Source organism: Typopeltis vanoorti, chromosome 19, assembly GCF_054136105.1.
Source record: "Typopeltis vanoorti isolate ZY-2024b chromosome 19, IOZ_Tvanoo_1.0, whole genome shotgun sequence".
Taxonomy (NCBI): Eukaryota; Metazoa; Arthropoda; class Arachnida; order Uropygi; family Thelyphonidae; genus Typopeltis; species Typopeltis vanoorti.
The window spans coordinates 76,516,634-76,538,628 of NC_143567.1; the positions used below are offsets into that span (position 1 = coordinate 76,516,634).

The 21,995-nt window shown below is 34.9% G+C and overlaps 1 protein-coding gene across 3 annotated transcripts in view; it reads right to left on the minus strand.

Annotated features, from left to right (window-relative positions):
* Positions 1-10,441: 10,441 nt before the first annotated feature.
* Cep97 (centrosomal protein 97kDa) overlaps positions 10,442-21,995 on the minus strand; it is a 208,006-nt gene continuing 196,452 nt past the window's right edge. For all 3 annotated transcript variants that reach the window (XM_090409279.1, XM_090409282.1, XM_090409283.1), the window contains one exon: positions 10,442-12,994. In XM_090409279.1, the coding sequence (XP_090265405.1) occupies positions 12,708-12,994 (287 nt within the window). In that variant the 3' untranslated portion in view covers positions 10,442-12,707. The remainder of the gene's footprint in view (positions 12,995-21,995) is intronic.

A 21,995-nucleotide genomic window follows, 5' to 3' on the forward strand; every position in this document is an offset into this window, starting at 1 on the left:
TACCAAATACCATTAGTCTTTCAAACTTTTTGAAAGCCTAATGATTGTCTAGATATGCTATATATAAGGGAGAAAGAACCTATTCATATTTTCCTTAAAAAACTGGAGGTGTACTTGGTGGGCAATACACTGTGAGGAAGGAAAAAGCAAATGGAGCAAGTTTGATGGGTTTGTAGCTGGCTATAAAAAGATATGGGGTAGTTACCACTTGTGTTTTAAAGGCCTAGTGCAAAGAAAAGATACAAGTTGGGTTTTGTGTTATGGCCTAAGCAAGTAATACACTGGCTTCTTAGCCTTAGTTGCATTATGTTATGGCCAAAGCAACTCTTAAGGCTATCAGTGATGGAGAATTAACTGGTTTGCACTCTTCTGGATTGCAATCTTTGAGATTTTGGTGCACCACCCTAAATATATGAGAAATATTCCATGGTTGGGCAGATTGGATTTGTACAGCTCTAAAGATGTGAAATAAAATGGAAGCTGAATTATTTGAACACATCTGTAGAATGAGTGAGGACTGGAAGATAAAGACATTTATGTTTGGTATTTTGGATGGTTTAAACAGAAGGTAGACCATACAGACAATGGATAGATAATATAAAGGACTGGTGTGGAATGGGTGTACAGTAACTGCGACATTGCACTGGACAAAGGAAGGTATAAGAAGATAGTGAAGGAGGCATCGGGCAGTGAGCCCATGGTTCTTGATGATGATGAAAGATGTGAAGTAGTGTTTTGAGTGGAAAAGTATTTTTGGCACCTGCAGAAGCTATTGATGTGCTAGGTAAGGTTGTAGGTGTAGGTTATTCCAAGATGGAAAAGCTGATCATGTTTGGATATCTAGGTATTAATGAACATTGGGGGGGGGGGGGGGGGGGTGAGCTCTTTCTGGAGATAGAGATCAGGCAGGACCAGGTTTTGGTGGCATTGAAGTCTACAGGGTTGTCCTTACCCCATTGTAATATAGCTAAGAGATCAGAGTTCAGGATGTTGTTCATGGTGGATCTTGAGAAATTGAGCACTACAAGGTTTTGTCAAATGAAGAGAAGTGGATTGTCCTGTTATCCGAGAAGCTATGGATAGGATTGCAGTCTGTGAGAACAGGTAATTTATATTCTTGCATTGGTGGGGAAATCTGAAGAGGCCATAATTCGTAGTGAATGACCAAGAAAATTAGTGATCCAATTGCAGAGAGGAGACCATAGATAGCAGTTTAACTAGTCCCTGTGCCAAACCCGATCAAATGTTTTTGAAATGTCGAGAGTGACCATGAATTTCTCTGAATTTTTCCATGGCTTGAATCCAGAGGTGGGTGGGTGGTGAAAGCTAGATAAGCTGCAGGTGGTGCAGAAGTTGGCTATTGATGATCTCCATAGTTTTAGAGAGAACAGAAGTGAGAGCTGTATTTTGTTGCACTCACATTTTCATTAGGTTAAAAATACTATTGGGCTGAAAATAATATTTAAATTTAAAAATAGAATTAAATTAAATACAATCTATTAATGTAATTAGCCTAGGTTTCTCCAGCTCTCTCCATGAGTGTATTCAGAGATAGGTGATATAAGCTAAAGTGGCAGAACCCATACTGACAGTCATTGATTAACTGTTAGGCTTCTCAGATAGAAGTTGACTATTGATAACATTCCTCCAATAATTTAAGGAGGACTGAAGTAAGGGCAATAGGCTGGTAGTTGAATACAGCCTTATCTTTATTGTGGCTGATACCAGCTGAGTATAAGAGATCATAGAGGTGATCTAGAACAAATGCTAGTTCTGGAGCACAATTGGGATATACAATCAGGACCACATGGCTTTGGTATCTAGGTTATTTATTTAACATTCTTTTATCATCTGTTAAATAGCCTAGATACCAAAGCCATGTGGTCCTGATGGTATATCCCAATTGTGCTCCAGAACTAGCATTTGTTCTGGATCATCTCTATGATCTCTTATACTCGGCTGGTATCTGCCACAATAAAGATAAGGCTGTATTCAACTGAGGCACGTGATTCAATTTAAATCATCTTCTACAACTGGTATGGTGTCATGTGTGCAGAAGAAGAATGATACCAATAGGTAACTTTATTTTTTATTTTCTTACATGCAAAAACTTCAATATCTAACTGCTGGCTGGCCTGGTGGATAGTACTTTCACTCTGCAATGGCTAAAACATTTTGTGGAACAGTGTACTCTCCCTACAAGCAGATGGTCAGAGCAATTAGATGGTAGTTATTTGGATTTGTTCCACACTTAGGAAAGGAAATTGCCTTTTGCCAGGTATCCAGAAAACTTTCTGGCTCTCACAGAAAGCTTTGATGTAAAGGTGCAGCAGTTGATCCATGTATAATCAGCAGAGGAGTTTATGATCTCATAAAGGATATTGTCTGGTTCAACAGCATTTAAGCAAAGCAGCTTTCATTTCTTCTTTAGTGAACACTGTCATATTCTTCTGTGCTGTTTGAAGAAAACTGGATTTGTCATTTTTCTGCTTTGCTTTTTAGGGCAAGGAACCCATGAGAGGGGGAGGGAAGTGATTAGGTGTTACTGATGTTTTAGCAAAAATTTCTTCAAGTGTGTCAGCAACTATGCAACCATTGTACTCAAGGATATAGAGTTGATGGGTGGTATTATCTGTCCATTTTCCAGATTTTGTCTCAAACATCCTTAGTGTTTGTTGTTCCTGGTTATGGAAGATGTACAATGATTCGGAATCCAGGATTCATTTTGACTCTGACAACAAATGTCTTGCTCAAGCACGTTTGATAGCAATGAGATTTGTTGTTGTGGGGCATCTTCGATAAATGATTGAAGAATAAATTTTGACAGCCAACATCCAAAATATAAGAAAAGAAAACTATCTCCCATTCCCAGTAGCACTACTTATAAGAAACAAACCCCTCCACAGACTGGAAAGTTACACAATCACACATCTCAACAGTATGGCATCCTCAAAGCACTTATGCATAGAGCAAGGGCTGTTCAAATGACACAGCCCTGACTACTGAACTTAGGATGCCTTTGCAACACTTTGGCTAATGGTTGCATCTCCAGTAAACAGATACAATACTGCATGCTCCAAAAAGATCATGGCAAAACTATTCCTGTCCAGTTTATTTAAGGTTCTCCTTAGGATTAGCTTCATTCTTTTACACATCCTCAAATGTATAGCAACATCTGTAATCATCTATATGGCAAGCCAGGACTGGTAAACCATACTCTGGATATTTCTTTACACATTATTAAATGGTAAAAGACAACTCTGCTGCACAAAAGTCATAGTTCTATGAGATTATTTTTAGAATCAGTATGAACCTCAACAAACATGGCTGCATTAATTTGCCAATAGTTCTGGGAGACTATTGTTCTAAGACTTCATTTACCCTAACTTTTCTGAATTATCTTTATTTTTTGTCAGGTCCTTTGAGACCTTTATTTTCAATTATAATTTGAATTGTTTCCACAGCTATCTAGTTAAATGCTATGTGGCTTACCGCATCTTTAATTTTTGCGCTCTGAGGATGCTGGTTGGAAATTCAGCAAAATATTAGTAAGTTTGATAAATTATTTATTTTTGTGTTGTTGTTGTTTATACTTAGAAGCAATATTATATAATAACCAACACCTAAGCCTATTTTTATGTATTATTTCTGACATGAAACTGGTACAGTGTTGAATAGAGAACTTTTGCCCTCTTAAGAGTTCTACCTAGTCTGATAACAGTTGAAGGCAGCTATTAGGCCAGTGAAACCTAGCAGTACTAGTAAAAGATAAATATACAGATTACTGGAGATAATCAGTGTGTTTTAGGTAATGGAAACCAACGTAATAATTAATGCCAATAGTTATATTCTCATTCACCATCACGAACCATAAGCCTTTATACAATATCTCTTCATTTTCTCGCAAAGTAATTCTAGTTTTTCTGACATTTAAAGTGTCCATACATTCCATGTTCCCACTGATATTTCTGTCGGTTTCAGTTTCTGTATCCCACTTTTCGATCCAACCCTGATCACTCGATTGGTATCGCAGACCTTGCTCATCTGGCGACATCCGAGCCAGCATGTTTTAACTATTGATCTTGTAAATTTCAAAAGCTTTTTAAGTTTCAGTTCTGGCTTTAACAATGGATTACTAATACAGTAACACCTTATACAAATGCCTCAAATTATGAACAAATCGTTTTATAAACTTTTCCGATGAAAAATAATTGTGCCGATTGGCGAATGTTGTTCGTTTTACAAATGTGCCGACGCTTATGTGCGTTGTGTTCTATTCAAGTGCTGTATATCCACTCTTTAGTGTGTATTGTAATTTTGATAAATTTACTAATTCATTTTTTTTTTTTTTTTCTGTTGTGTTGTGGTGTTTATTGAATAATTAGTTAATATGGCTCCTAAAAAAGTGCAGTGATGAAAATAAACAGAAAAAGAGATCACCCACTGTTGAACTCAAGAAAGAACTCATATCTAAATGGGAAAATGGAACTCTTCTGAACTTTCTAAAGATTATAACATGGCAAAATTGACAATCTGTACTATTATTAAAAACAGATGTGATTAAAAAGGCTGATGTGGTGAAAGGAGTGAAAACTTTGTATCCTAAAAGATCTCAGGCTATTGAGGAAATGGAGAAACTTTTGTTAGTTTGGATTAACAATAAACAAATAGCAGGTGACAGTATTTCGGAGGCAATAATTTGTGAAAAAGATAAGCAACTACATAGTGATCTTAAGCGTTGAACCCTGGGATCAAGTGCTGACAGTGACAATTTTAAAACTAGTATGGGATGGTTTGAGTATTTTAAAGAGAGCTGGGAGGTTACTAATCAATTTGGGGATGAATTTAAAACTTATGGAGGGATTTATTCCTCAGCAAATGTTTAATTGTAACAAGACACGACTTTTCTGGAAAAAGATGCCTAAATGAACTTATATCACACAAGAGAAAGCACTGCCAGGATACAAACTGATGAAGGAACAGTTAACTCTCTTGTTGTGTGGTAGTGCTAGTGTGGACTATAAAATTAAACCTTTGTTAGTGTTTCACTCAGAAAATCCCAATGTTTAAATCAAACAATGTAATAAAAAGTAAACTAGATGATGTGGAGATCTAACAGTAAGTCTTGGGTGACACGGCAGTTTTTTATAGAGTGGATCCATGAAGTGTTTTCCCCAGTGTAAAGAACTATCTACTTTGAAAGCACTTCTTGTGCTGGACAATGCAAATGCTTCCCCCTCCCCCCCAGGCTTGGAGGATGATTTAGGTGAGCACAACTTTATAAAAGTCAAATTTCTACCTCCTAATATGACTTCTCTTATCCAACCCATGGATCAGCAGTTCATTTCCAATTTCAAAAAACTTTGTATAAAGGCTTTGTTTCAAAGGTGCTTCAAAGTGACATCTGAAACATAACTGACCCTCAGAGACTTTTTGAAAAAACGCTTTAACATCTTGCATTGTTTGAGGCTTATAAATAAAGCACGGTGGAAAGTTTCTTTGAACTCAGCCTGGAAAAAATTATGGCCTGAGTGTGGCCACAACTTTACAGGCACAGATTTTGAAGGTTTTCCTGCAGAGCCAACAGAATCTGTAGTTGATGAAACTGTGTCAGGGCAGATCCATGGGATTAGAAGCGGACAATGCTGATATAGAGGAGTTGGTGGAAGATCAAAGAGAGCTTACCATGAGGAGCTGAAGGAACTGCAAAAGGAGCAGCATGAAGTTGTTAACGTACTTTTTTCAGAGGAGGAGGGGGGTGGGGGCAGTAAGTGAACCATTTCCACTGCTGAAATTAAAGAACTGTGCTTCCATTGGGAAGCAATCCAAACCACTGTAGAAAGGTAGCACCCTGATGTATCTATGGTTAATAACAGCGTTTACATGTTTAATGATATCGTTGCATATTTTAGAAAAATTTTAAAAGGACAAACCCAGACAACTCTAGATAAGTTTGTAATCAAACCTAAAGAATCACCATCTAGTCCACCCACAAAAAGAAAAGAGTAGTGACATCTGAGGGGCAGTTACCCGATATTTTTATGGAGGGCGACTCATTTTCAAAACAATTTCCTCCCTCCCCATATATCTTCAGTAAAGATAAGGTTCATGTTAAAAAAAACTCTGCCATAGGTGGAGTTTATGCTCGTCCCTATGTCAGTTCTAAGCTCGGTAAAAGAGGAAGGTTGAATGACGGGCTAATCACCTATCCTCATAAAAATTGCTCATTAAAACAGAAACCATGAGTGAAGCAAGAAATCCCTTGGGGCAAAGTGCTACAACCCATGGTCCCCTGACAGATGGCTACTTATGGTAATCAAAAAATGAAACATATTAGGATGTCGAGCTAAGAGAGAGAGAGAGAGCAAGAAAAGCAACTCTGGACCGAAAAGGATGGCACACTAAACTCGTGGCCTCATGCACCTAGGTGTAAAGAGCAATAAGCAACTATGGTAAAAATAGTTTTGCATTACAAACTTTTTTGTTACATGAATAGCCTTCTGGAACGAATTAAGTTCATAAAATTTACTTTATTTTTATATTAATAACTTAATATTCATTTTCAAAGTTTTTTTTTTTTTCAGGAGAGAGGTGAGTTAACAGTAATTTGAGTTGAGAATCCATATAACTGGATTTTAAGTTGGTTATATAAACAATTTGAAAGTAGACACTCTGGGGTGCAAACTGAATAAAATTAAGATTTTGCTGAATGTGTTTAATCAAACTCACTATAATGAAAGAAAAATGGTACAGATACTGAAGTAACTCATGGCAAAGCTATGCTTAGATAATGAGGATGTGAAACTAGAAGATTCACATATGGAAGAACTGGTAACATTATTAGTCCGTATTATAGTGCAGTGCATAGCAGTGTCAAAACTACACAGTTGGTGTAACTATATCAACATCCTGGTGAACTTTGGCTATTCATGAAAGACATTTCTGATGCAATATTAGCAATAGATGAAATGAATTTGTCCAGTTTGATTTTTTTTTTTTTTTTTTTATATCATATAAATTAATACTCAAATAAAACCTCTGTTTGTGCAAGTTGTGATATTAATGTGAAAAGCTTTTGTTGTTAATTATGTTTTGCAACATTTTCAATTTTATGTAGCTTTAAACAGCTTAATATTGAGACATTTTGATTTGTTCAGAAATCTATGCAGACAAATATCTGTATGTAATAATTATTATTATTAGCTAGTAATAGTTATTATTACTGGCAACTCCAAGGAGTCCTTAGACTCATCGAGGGAAGCCCTAAACATCATATCAAGAACAACTATACTTTGCCTTGAACTCATTTACAGTCATGGCATTCACAACAGACTCTGGCAACTTATTCCACTCATTTACCACTCTCCAAGTAAAAAACCTAGTTCTAACACCTTTGCTAACCACACTCTTGCCCAGTTTCCATGGATGGGCTCTAGTTCTCCCACCACCAGACCTGTTCTGAAAAATATCCTCTGAATTAATCTTATAGAAACCCTTCAGTAATTTGAATGTCTCAATCATATCACCCCTTTTCCACCTATCAACCAATTTCTGCAACCCACATATCTTCAACCTGTTCTCATAAAGTTCATTCCATAGACCTGCTATCATCTTGGTAACTCGCCTCTGGATCTTTTCTACCTCCTCCCCATCAAGAAGAAACTGTAAAATTAATCATAATTAAAATTCAGAATATTTTTACGAATTGTTTATGTTAAAATGTTTATTAGTTTTAGTTTCATAACATGCATTGTCAGCACTTGCAATGTGCCTGTTATTGAAATTGTTTTGTCAAAAATGATATGTAAAGAAGTTAAAAAATTGATGTACTTACTGGATTTGATATTTGTATTACTTACAGGAATTTTATTGCAACTTAAAATTATCAAAAGTTGTGTTTTATGAAGACATTCTCTCTTGTCGCTAACGGAGACAACGCTAGCCATTATTTATACCTAACTTCTTGCTTACCAGTTTCATGTGCGATTGACAGCTGACAGGTTCGGTATCGAAGCAATGGGAGAGTAAACAAAGATTAGCGTTCGGAAGGAATTAAGAACACAGGCCGGCAGATATTTAGGTTCAGAGGAACTTGACAGTCGGAGGAAAATTAATAGTATATTCCGAAAAAGGAATCGTGGAACTATTAAGTTTTAATGTGGAATAAGTTTGGGGATAAATAAAAGAAAATATTGCTATATGTGTTTTAAACGGAATATTGGAGGAAACACTAACTGAAAGATTTATAGTAGATTCCGAAAAAGAAATAGTAGAACTGTAAGTTTTTTAATTGGAAGAGTTAAGACTGTCAAAAAGCATTTAGTGAATAAAAGAAGAATTTGCTATTTACGTTCTAAAGGAATGTTCGAGAAAACACTGATTAGGAAGTTTCATCTGTATTAAGGACGCTGGATCTGACTATTATTTCTACTGAAGAAAAGAGACAGAATTACGTTTGGAAGAATTAATGTGTGCTCATATAAGTGATGAGAAAGGATCCTGTAAAAATGAAGAACAGTCATATATCTTCTGAAAAGGGCCTTGACAGAGAAAGAAACTGGCTATGAACATTTTGTGATTGTGCAAACAAAGTGTTTAGTCTAGTCTTAAGTGTAAGTTTATTTTTAAAAGGCCTTGGATATAATTAATTTGTAGTTAGTTATGTAATGTTTGTTTGAAGTGTGTGTGTATATATATATATATATATATATATATATATATTGTTTTTGTTATATTAAATGTGCTTATTTTGTATTTTCGTCTTGAGTCAGTGATTATTTGGATTCTGAAAGAAAGAATTAAGATCATTGCACCAATTGGAGTGAACCCTTGTGCATATAATAACTTATAGGTACACTCGGAATTAAAAAAATAATTGATAGAAACAGAGATCATCTCTATGGTAGGTTTAATATTAAGATAATATCTATAAATATCCTCTCTATATAAAAATCCACCAATTATTATAATTGTTAGAAAAAGAGATTGATTAAAAATCTCCTCTTTAAATAAAACCAATTATTAATAAAACCCTGGCACCCAGATCTGGGCACAGTAGTCAAGATGGAGTCTTATCAAGGCTCGGTGCAGAGGAACAATAACTTGCTTGTCTCTGCTCGTCAAGGTATTCTTGAGTAACCAAGTAATTTGATGAGCTGATTTAGCCACTTTTGCAATGTGCCCCTGTGCCCCCCTAAACTTCAACTCCCTATCCACCAACACTTCCAAATCCCTGGTCTCATCAATCTCCTGGAGTACAGTTCCACCAATGTGGTATACTGCTGCTAATCTTTTCATCCCAAAATGCATAACCTTACACTTTGCCACATTAAACTGACATCCATTCTCATTGGCCCAGACTGCCAATATATCCAAATCATCCTGCAAAATTTTGACATCATGTGCATTCACTATTGCTCTATCCGTTTTGCATCATCAGCAAACAAATGAATATTTCCTCTCAGATCCTTTCTGATATCGTTAATAAACAAATTAAATAGTAGTGTTCCAAGAACAGAACCCTGCGGCATGCCACTAGTCACAGGCCATCTTTTGGACTCTGCTCCTGAATAAATTACTCTCTGATATCTCTCCATCAACCGCTCTCCTATCCATCTCACCAACCTTATATCCATCCCCATATGCTGCAGTTTACTGATTAGAATTCCATGTGGTATCCTGTCAAAGGCCTTAGCAAGGTCCAACAGTATCACTGTAAACCCATTATCCTTATCCAGTTCAGCCGTCACTGTGTTATAAAACATGAGCAAGTAACTGAGGCATGATCTACGCTTCACAAAACCATGCTGTTCCCCCCCATATAGTATCTCGTTATCATCTATCTATTCCTGTATTTTTCTCTCGACTACTTTTCCAAAACCTTGACAACTCCTGATATGCTGATCGGTCGGTAATTTGCAACAGCAGTCTTGGAACCTCCTTTATGCAGTGGTACTATTCCCCCCCCCCCCTCGGGACTAACCCAGACCCGAGACTCAAATTAAACAAAATGGTCAAGGGCACTGACAATTCTTTTGTCGCTTCACGTACGACCCAAGCTGGTATACCATCCAATCCCACAGATGTATTCACATTAAGGTTTTATAATATACTATTCACCTCTATTTCATTCACCTCAATTCCCATATAAGTGTGAATCATCTTTTTCACTTTTCTTTTTTTTTTTTTTAAATTTTTAGACAAATTAAGAATATATACTATTTCCTTCCTGCTTTGTCACACTTCCTTAACTTTTTGCTATGTTATATACATTCTGAACATGATTCAATGTAATCAAGATTAATGTCTTGATTACATTAGTATTAGTCTAACTGTAATTTCGGAATCTTGCTCTAAATTATATCAGGAAGAATTAAGAAATAGATAAACACAAACAACATCAGATTTTTAGATCAACAAATTTTTAATGTAGTCTTGTGTTTCAATTATAAATTATGAAAATGATGAACATTTAAAAGTAAATAATATAAATTAACGACTCTGCTATGATATAATACAACATTCAATAAAGGACAAGTCTGGTCTCAATAATTTAAAACATTATACATCAAATAAATCAATCTAAGAGAGTCAACTTCTATATGGCTATATTAATATTTTATATAAAATACTTTAACAACTGATACAAATTAGGGAAATATGACAACTATTGTTGGACTTCTGCTTAACTTCCATGTAGAATGTTACCACTGACATCATTCATGTGCTAAATTTAAAGTAAATGACTGAATTGTTTGCCACAATATGAACATGTATTTTATTCATACAGATCTGATCATCCACATCCAGACTGGAAGCTTTGTAAAGTTAAGATTTGTGGAATATACATAATATATGCATTGGAAAATCCTGTACAAAAAAATAAATGTACATTTGAACTTGCTATGAAAGTTCCTGTTGTAGAAATAAAACAAGATAAAACAAACTGTGTACACTTTTTTTTACACACCGTACAAGTTTCATATTAACATTCTTTTGATAACAATACATACAGCTATATAGGACACAATTTACATTAACAATATATTCAATGCAAAAAAGTAGTTTTTCAAAAATATCACAGAAAATTAATACAATAGCACCAAATAAGGCATGAGATTGAGCCTTTGCTATTAGCTAATGTACATCACTTTCTTCTCTTCATAGAATTATTTTTTTATTTCCTTTTGTACATGTTACTTTAGAAGCAAAAAAAAAACTAACCAGTTTTGACTGGATTTTTACTCTGTAAAAGTAGGAGAAAAGGAATGCAGTTTCATTTTTTTGGGAGGAAGAAATGAAACCACAAAACATCTTAGCATCATTTTAATACATAAACAAGTTTTATAAATACGAGTGATCCGAATTATAGCTAGTACTACTATTTTCAATTTCCCACAAAATTCTAGCTCAGCTTTAACATTATTTATTCAAAATAATGGTGGGGCATAAGTATTGTTTAATATATCCATATATTTTTTAAATGTTCAGAAATAGAGAACTGTGAAAACACCATTTATTCTTTACTAATGCATTTATTTACTTGCAAATTTCTATAGTATTTTCATCCCACTTATTTTTGAGAGCATACATATAGTACTGCATAATTCAAAAGCATAAATGCAAAATAAATATTCAAAACTGCATGTAAGAAAACTATGCTATTTCATAATGCTGCATTATTTATGAATTATATAGCACTACAATAAAAATTTCAGCTAAACACAGAAAACTTACTAATTTTTATTAAAAATGGAGAAAAATTAATATGTCATTTTATCAGCACTATTTTTTAAATCACCAAAATACTTCAGAAACTAAGAAATGGTAAACAAAGAAACAAATTTCTCATTTTTACTTCTTGCAAAGTTTTCCTGATGTTCCCTCTGTAATATAATACATCATACTAAATTGAATTTTAAATATAAATAAAGAATCAAAATAGAAGAGAAGAGTCAGGATTAAGTAACCTAAGTGAGACTAACAAGATTGGTAGAGAACTGAAAACAAATAAAATATGCTACAGATATGTATACAATTTAGTACATAATTACAGGGTGTACTAAAAGAAGATACAGGCTCGTTAAATGTAAAATCATTATTAGTAAGAAAAAGTTTTCGAAGTTAATATGAAAAAGAATCACTTTATAAAGGAGTTTGAATTTGTTTACCAGCTTTGTGTAGCTTTTCAACAATAGAAAAGTTGATAAAGCACCTCTTCTTTTTGCACCATCATTATGGGAAAAATATAATACTGTTAAATTCTTCATCTCAGTTAAAAGAGAACTTCCAAAGGTCAATTAATCATGACTCCAAACTGCTATAAAGATTTATCAGTGTTGAAACAAAACAGTTTAATACTTTTTTTTATGTTTGAAGATGAATCTATAACACTATTTAGAATAATAAAATTCTCTACCTCTGTAATATAATACATCATACGATTTGCTCCATACATTATTTTCGCATGTTTTTTCATCCATCCATCCTTCAAAATAATACTAAAAAATAAAGTAATTACTTTCTAATCCAAAACAGCGTGTTTAATGTTTACAACAAATGATCTATGAGTGCAGCATATTATCAGGAAGGAAAATATTTCTAAGAAAATCATAAATTTATTTAATGAAAAAGTTAATTGGCAACATACATTGCCCAAAGTGATATATTCAAACTTTGTATGGTTTAAACTATATTATATTATACTATTAATCAAGTGAAGTATCAGGACTTGGACCTTTTCTTTGCGAGTCAAAATTATTTTCTTCTTCATGTTCTACTGGAGGATTGCCATTTTCAAAAGACTGGGCTTCTAGTTTGCACTGCTGTTCTGGAATATTTTCTTCTGAAGTAACTGAATGTGAAGCTAGAAATGGAAGCTTAGTTTCTAGTTGCCTGGCAAATTGAGCTTGGAGATGAAGGTTGTTTGCATTTCCGTTATCTCCATGCTTAAAATGAATCCTTGGCATGTCTAGAGTTAGAGCTGCTCCAGGCCCTTATCATAAAGTAAGTCCAAAAGTAAAAAATCAAAATTTAAGAGTAAATGCTTTTCTATAAATTCTTTAAATCAGTGGCTTCTATAAGATTTTTTTGTAAAATTAGCAAAATATTCTTAAATTTTTACTTACAAAAAAGTAAAAATAAATCTGCTAATACCTTTTATTCCCCAAAGGGAATAGACAAGGCTATTGAATACAATATATACGTTCATTTGCAGATTTACCTTTTATATATATATATATATATATATATATATATAAATGTTCATTATTTACTCGGTAGAACTGTATATAAAAAAGGAAATTAAATGACTTTATACCGAGAATGCAAGTTTATTGTTAAGATACGACTAGTTTCGTTGAAATACAACTTCTTCAGGTATCATAGGCAAAGAATAAAATAAAAAATAACAGACACATGAAAAAATACACGAACAGATTTAGTATAAAACACACAAGTACGTTTAAAAAAGGAATGCATGCTAGAGTTCCAACTGAAGCTGATTACGTGCGTGAGCCGGTATTAGTGCACCAGTATTGGACAGTGGCAATGTGTGCATCAGAAATATTATAGCTAAGGCTGTTATTAATATGAGATGAATCAAGCGATATTTCTTAAGAATAATTCTCTAGATTCAATTATTCTTCTTTCCAGTTCATCATAGCACACATGGATATTAGAGGTTTTTTGCCAGTCAGCAAGGTGTTGGTGGCCTTCATCTGAATTGATTGAGAAGAGAACCTAGCTAGAGAGAGCCCTGGCTCTGGTTCTGTTGTAAGAAATGACTCTTTGATGTTCTTCTATGCGTAAAAAGGATGGATTTAGCAGTCTGGCCGTAATATGGTTTGCCACAATCACACAAAATCTTATAGACTCCTGGATACTGAGTAGGAAGATGTTTGATTTTAGGTCTGCTTAGTATGAAGCGAAGTTTAGAGAACGTAGTGAAGCAAGTTCTAATGTTGAATTTCTGAAGCATTTTTGCTAGTTTCGGGGAGAGAGAGCTGATATATGGTAACGAAATAAAACCTCTTGGTGGAGAAGAATCTTCAAGAGCAGTTGAACAGTGAACAGAGAGAAATTTATAAATCTTTTTAAGAGAGAATCCATTGTTAATGAAAGACTTTTTAAGAAAATTGAGTTCATATTCAATTTATGTTTCATCTGTTAATAAAGATCTGGCACGATGTGCCAGGGTTGAAATAATACCAAATTTTTGTGGAGGGTAGTGATGGGAAGAAGCATGAAGGTATCTGTCTGTGTGAATGGGTTTTCTAAAAATAGAGATTTTGATGTTCTCAGCGCATCTTGTAAGTTTTCAGTCCAGAAAGGGAAGACATTCGAGAGATTCTAGTTCACAGGTGAAGTTGATTTTCTGATGAAACTTGTTGAGGTAGTCAAGAAAAAGGTTGAGGTTGTTGATACAGTCTTCCCAGATGAGAAATACATGGTCAATGTAACGATACCAAACTTTAGGTTTAAGAGGTGAGGAATTAATACTTTTTCTTCAAAATCTTTAAGAAATATGTCAGCAAGAATAGGAGAGAGAGCGGGCTGCCCATAGCTAAACCTGAGTTTTGTTTATAAATCTTGTTATTGTATTTGAAGTAACCTGAGTTCACACAGTGAGAAAGTAAGGAGAAAAATTTCTTGGATAATTTCCTCTGGAGAAGGTATAGAACTTCTTGAGTAGGGATATTTGTGAAGAGGGAAACAATATCGAAACTTGCCATTAAATCTGATGTGTTGAGTTTGATGTCTAATTTTTGAGACAAAATCAGCTGAATTTTTTACATGAGAAAAGGAAGTACCACAAAGGTTTTTTAAAAAGGATGCGAAGTATTTTGAGAGGTTGTAAGTAGGGGAGTTTATGCCTTCAATGATAGGTCTAAGAGGAGAGTTTAATTTATGGATCTTAGGGAGTCCATATAACCTAGGGATTAGAGGATGAAACGACCTAAGGGAAAGACGGATGTTTCTTGGTAACTCTGAGGTGGTTTTCAGTACATCACTACCCTCCACAAAAATTTGGTATTATTTCAACCCTGGCACACCAGATCTTTATTAACAGATGAAACAGAAATTGAATATGAACTCAATTTTCGTAAAAAGTCTTTCATTAACAATGGATTCTCTCTTAAAAAGATTAATAAATTTCTCTCTGTTCACCGCTCAACTGCTCTTGAAGATTCTTCTCCACCAAGAGGTTTTATTTCGTTACCATACATCAGCTCTCTCTCCCCAAAACTAGCAAAAATGCTTCAGAAATTCAACATTAGAACTTGCTTCACTACGTTCCCTAAACTTTGCTCCATACTAAGCAGACCTAAAATCAAACATCTTCCTACTCAGTATCCAGGATAAGATTTTGTGTGATTGTAGCAAACCATATTACGGCCAGACTGCTAAATCCATCCTTTTACGCATGGAAGAACATCAAAGAGACATTTCTTACAACAGAACCAGAGCCAGCGCTGTCTCTAGCCAGGTTCTCTTCTCCATCAACTCGGATGAAGGCCGCCAACACCTTGCTGACTGGCAAAAAAACCTCTAATATCCATGTGTGCTATGATGAACTGGAAAGAAGAATAATTGAATATAGAGAATTATTCTTAGGAAATATCGCTTGATTCTTCTCATATTAATAACAGCCTTAGCTATAATATTTCTGATGCACACATTGCCACTGTCCAATACTGGCGCACTAATACCAGCTCACGCACGTAGTCAGCTTCAGTTAGAACTCGAGCATGCATTCCTTTTTTAAATGTACTTGTGTGTTTTATACTATATCTGTTCATGTATTTTTTCATGTGTCTGTTATTTTTATTTTATTCTTTGCCTATGATACCTGAAGAAGTTGTATTTCAACGAAACTAGTCGTATCTTAACAATAAACTTGTCATTCTCGGTATAAAGTCATTTAATTTCCTTTTATATATATCATACAAACTAGAGATTTTACAAGTTACAGTACATCAATACTATACACTATCTACCAATAATTGTCTAGATACTTTAGCAATTTACAACTGACACCAGCAGTCGAACCCTAATATCGGATATGTCCACCTTTGGCTTTGATCATCTCCTGCACCATTTGAGGGAGGCTTTCTGCCAATGTACGGTAGACATCAGGTGGAATTTTGTCTTCATTCTTCCAGCAAAGCAACACTGAGTTCAGAGAAAGATCGAGGATATGCTGCTCTGGATCTCAATCGCTGCTCAAATTTGTCCCACAGGTGTTTGATGGGGTTGAGGTCAGTACTCTGCACAGGCAAGGACAGTCATTTTTAAATTAGCAAGACAATCTTAAATCTTTACTTATAAAAAAGCAAAAATAAATCTGCTAATACCTTTTATTTCCCATAGGGAATAGACAAGGCTATTTAATACAATATATACGTTCATTTGCAGATTTACCTTTATATATTCTGTATCATACAAACTAATCCCATCTCTTCATACCATTCCATAACAGCTGCAGCTTTGTGGCACGGAGCATTGTCGTCTTGATAGTAACACAGGTCTGTTCCATAAAAACTCCAGTGTAGGCAGCACCTGATTATCCAGAATATCAGGTTACTGAGCTACCATCATGAAACCACAGACAATAACCAATAGTTCCACTACAAACCAGCTGAATGCATCCCACACCATTACTCCTCCACCACCAAACTTTACTGCAGGTAAAACATACTGTGGTAACCAGCATTCACCACACTGCCTCCAGATCCACAGCCTGCCATCAGACTGGAAACAGGTGAACCTTGATTCATCACTGCAGAGTGCTGTTTTCCAATCAATTGTCCAGCTCACATGCTCTTTGCCCCAGGCCAGATGAACTGCCTTATTTATTGTGTTGATGTATGGCTTGTGTGTCGCTGCTCTTCTATTGAAATCCAGTAAATGGAGTTCTTTTCGTACAGTATTAGTGCTCACCATGGTGTTACTAGCACCATGGAACTCATCACGGATGGCCTGTAACAATTGTAGCCGGTTTTTATGTGACACGCGTTTTAACAACCTCTTTGTCCCTGTGAGTCAATGAAATACTGCTTCCTACTATCTGTACACTGGTTTTTATGTTATTAACAAACCTGGAATGTTCCATAACTTCAAATAACAGGGGTGTCTGAACAATTATTGGTAAATAGTGTATATGTGTGGAGTATGAACAGAGAAATACAATTTACATTTTAAGTTGTAGTCTTCTAGAAGAGAGAGAGAGCAGAAGGAAAAGTTATTCCAAAAAATGGACATAGAGAATGAAAGAGATGAGAGCACTGCTGAAAACAACTGCTGGATGAAAAACAGACATGAATGCCATGTTGGTAATGCATTTAGTGGCATCTGTGCTATGTTACCTACCTCAAATTCTATGGCTTGTAGAACTTTTATTCTCAAGCCAAAGAGTCACATGACATCTGATGAGTGTCATACAGATTGCAACATGGGATGGTCTAGCAGGGATTTTATTTTTGTAGTGTATAATAGAAACAGCTATTGACATGGAAGTAACAAAATGGTTCATTTGCCTCAAAGTATAAATTAGGGATCAGTGAAGTATAAATTAGGGATCCATAAAAATTGCAACTCCAGTTGCAATTTTTATGGCTTGTTAGTGAATAGTGTCCAGCCATCACAGGATACTCTCTCTCTCTCTGACAGAAACATAGACTTGTGACCAGGGATGTGCTGGTAAAATTTTTTAACAATCGGCTTGCAAAAAAACATGGCAGGCCCTCCCTTTGCAAGAATTACAACTCCTCGCTGCTGAATGTATAAACAAATTCAAGTATCAGCAAACATGCTTAATTTTACCCAGTCACTTCTTCTTAGGCTAATGACCTTATTAGGTTCACAGCAATTCTAGAAAAGCAAAATCTTTGATAGCACAGGAATGTTATTACCTTAAAAAAAAACTGGGACAGGCAAAATCAAGTGGATGTTTGTTGAAAAATAATACAGCCTGTAAAACTGCTATAGGAGTTAATCCTCACACACACTGTTTATTGGGTAGTGAAGGGAGAAGGGGGGGGGGCACATCTCTGCTGTATTTTCCATATACAAATTTATCACCCAAATTCTGCCATTGTCAGTTTAACAACTGGCTTGAAAACTTCATCGAAATAAGCTGGCTCATAATCAGGTTTCATTTTTTAGCTTTGCATTGCACTGTATAGGGAACTTGAAACAGGAAGTGATTATCTTTTATCCTGTTCATAACTAAGTGGTCGTTGCTTCCTGTTTCAAATCCTCTATATAATACAAAACTAAATGGTGAATGTTTCCTATTTCTAGTACCCTACATACTTTTATATCCTGAACTAGTCTGGAGATACCATTATCAACATTAATATGATAAGACTTTTTTTGTGTCTGTGTTCTCTGCATGTGAATTTATGCACATCTTTATGTTAGAATATGATGTTTAGCATTAGTCTAATACAGTTTAACTGAAAAGAAAAATACATATGAAAGTTTCCAAAAGAATCAAAGGTGAGCTTAATATTTTCTTCACAAAACGTGAAGAAAATATTAAGCATACTATGCAATCAAGAAGTTAGAGATGGTTCTGGAGAGAGGAGGGGGGGTGATAAACAGATAAACATATGCTTTTAGAGAATACAGATAAAAAATGTGGGAGAGCTTTTTTAAGCAGTTATATAAAAAGTCAGTGAAAGTATACAGAAAAAGCTTAGAAATGGAAGCAAGTAATGTAAAAGGAATCATCATCAAATTCCTGCCATGTACCCTCAAGGGGTGTACAGGATATGATAGTACTACATGAAAAATTTACATCATTACTAACTTCCTATCTACAATTTTCCTCCAAATCAGACTGTTACTTGTCAAGACTCCAACATTATCAGATCTTATATTTCTATCGTCTAAGGCACTTTGTACAGTATCAATCCACCTATATCTTGGTCTTCCTCTGGGTCGTTTTTCTACCAACCTGGCAGAGAACACTTGTTTTGCTAATCTTTCCTCGCCCATTCTGTTTAAGTGACCATATCACCTGAGATTACCTCTGCTAATGCATTCCTGGATGCTGACAATGTCAAGTTCTTTCCTAATATCCTCGTTTTTAATATGATATTGCCATTGATGCCATCTGTTCACGCCTCTAATCTTTCTCAGGACTCTCATATCTGCAGTCTCTAGTCTTTGGTCAAGTGTTTTACTCTTCTGACCCAGCTCTCAGATCCATAAGTTAAAACTGGCTAAATTAGCTGTATACAAAACAGTTTGAACACTGTCTTGTATACAGCTAATTTAGTGTTTGACTAATTTCTCTCTTATTCCATATTAATTTATTCAATTGATTTCCTACCATACCAGCTTTGTTGATTCTGTTGTCTATTTCTATATTTAATTTACCATCTTCACTAAAAATCATGCCTAAGTAGCTGAACTGTTTTACTTGTTCCACAGGTTCTCCATTCAGAACACAGTTGACATTTTCAATGATTCTGCCTATTTTCATTGTCTTTGTCTTTTTATTGCTGACCTTCATACCATATCTATTACAACAGTTATTCAATTTAGTCAGGGAATCTTGCACTTGTAGCCGATTTATTTAGAAGTATAACATCATCTGCATAAAGCAAAGAGCTGACATTAACATCTCCAATTTTGATATCATGTTTAATACCATTTTCTTTCATAATGTGATCCATATAGATAATGAATAACAGAGGGGATAATGTACATCCTTGTCTCACACCAGATTTAACATTAAACCATCTCCCTGTTCTTCCTTCAATTCTAACTGCTGACTTATAAATCAAATAAAGACTAAGTATTGCTTGAGCTTGATATAATGCCCTATTCACACCATATAACTGTAGCGTATTGAATAGCTTCTCTCCTGGCACCTTGTCATATCTGTTGATCCGTTAATCCGAACAAGCCAAATTTTTTATCAAGTTTTTGGTTTCAGTTTACTATTTTTCATGGAGTGCTGCATGTTTTAACAGTCTCTACCATGTTTATTAATAGTGTTGTATATTTTTAATAGTGTAAACAAGTTGAACATTCATAGTGCTTTTATTCATTCTGTGGAGCTATAAAATGGATACTTCTCCATGAAAGTGTTCAAAAATATATACTATTTCTCAGCATATATCCATGACTCAAAGACAAATTGCCTGAGTGTGGTGTTGGTTTGGGTACTGTTAGTGCAATTTAAAGAAGTTTAGGGAGACAGGTACCTTTTCTCCTGACAGAAAAGGAAAATGTGGACAAAAAAAGGAAAACTACACTTACTCAAGGTCGTTTGCTATTTAGGAAAAACAAAATGAATCCAAGAATGTTTCTGTAATGTAATGAATCCAAGAATACTTCTGTAGATTTAAATGGACTTGGCAGGTAGTGGGATTAATGTTTCTGACATCGCAGTCCATTAATGATTGTTCGAAGCAGGGAAGACCCCCCCCACTCCCCAAAGATCAAAAAAAGAAACAACTGTTGGTGAAATTTATGCAGAAAAAGAGGCTCCAGTGGACAAAAGTATATAAAAATTGGACTGTTGAGAAGTAGAAGGTCATATTCTCATATGAGAGTCATTTCTTTGTCCAAGGAGATTGAGTACCCGTTGCTTGCAAATCAGCAGCTGAGAAGATACATAAAAATGTTTGGAGAAAAGACTGGTCCCATAGATCCAGAAAGACAAAGAACTCATCTTCTAACAGGATCTCGCTCCATGCTACAGTTCAAAAAAAGTGAAAAGGTTCCTCAAAAATCACAACATTCAATTACTTCAGTGGCCAGATAACCCTGACATTAAACTAATTTTGTGGGTCATAGTGAAAAAGAGACTTGGAAAATTAAATTGTGATAAAGGATAACTTAATACAATCCATTATAAAAATATGGTTTTGAGATGCAGAAATAAGAAAAATGTGTTCTACATTGGTAGAGTCCATGCCTAAGCGAATTAATGAACTTATTAGGAACGGAGGAGCACTTATAAATTATTAGGTAAAGTTAGTTTAATTTCTTTTACTAATTTTCTTGTAAAATTATTATTATTTTTTTTTTAAATGTGAGTTCGGATTAATTTGTTTGTTACTGTACTCCAGGAAATTGATGAAGTCAGGGATTTGGGGGTAGCAGTAGATAGAGAGCTGAAGTTCAGAGGACATATTGCTAAAGTAGCATGTTGGACGTTTAATGGAATATTATCAGCACTGAGAAAGGATTAAAACTAATTTTAATGCTTCCAATATTTCGTCTCAGTCACAGAGACATCTTCAGGGATTACATAAAACTTTTTGTAACAACACACACAAATACAATACAACAGTGAGTGAAACTAATCTGAATAAGTCCTATCTAGGTGGTGCGCCCTCTATGGGCATTTGCAGGTGGCCTAGGATGTAAAGAGGGATCTCTGATAATTAATGTTTCCCAGATCATTAAAAAAGCACAACCTCCATACTAGCTTTTAAGCCCCACCGTAAACTTGCTACACTCATCTGTTCCACCAAAGATCAGCTCCCTCCTCTCTCAGTGCCTGAAGTATATAGAGTACCTTGTTCCTGTAAAATGGCTTACAGCCCTTGCAATTTCATATGCCATGGCACTGATCCAAGCAATCTCCTAAGCTTGTCATACTTATCAGGCCTGTAATTCCATATATACCCCATCTTAGCTGAAAATTCCACATATTTAGCAACCTCCCAGGTCAAGACCACATGACCACTCTCTCCTATTTGTGGCAACATGGTCATATTTGTTACAGACAAATTCTCAGATAATTACTAGCTCGAGCACTCTCGAATCCCTAGTATATTCCATCATATGCTGTCTCAGGTAATTATTCCTTGATAACTGCATAAATTCCATATCCTTCCTCTGTTAAAAATATATGTTGTTTGTTAATTTTTTTAAAATTATATTACAATTGTTTCATTCCTAATTTTTATTTCACTTATCTTAACTTGAACATTAACAGTTGTATTCCGAGCTCTTAATACGTTGCTTGA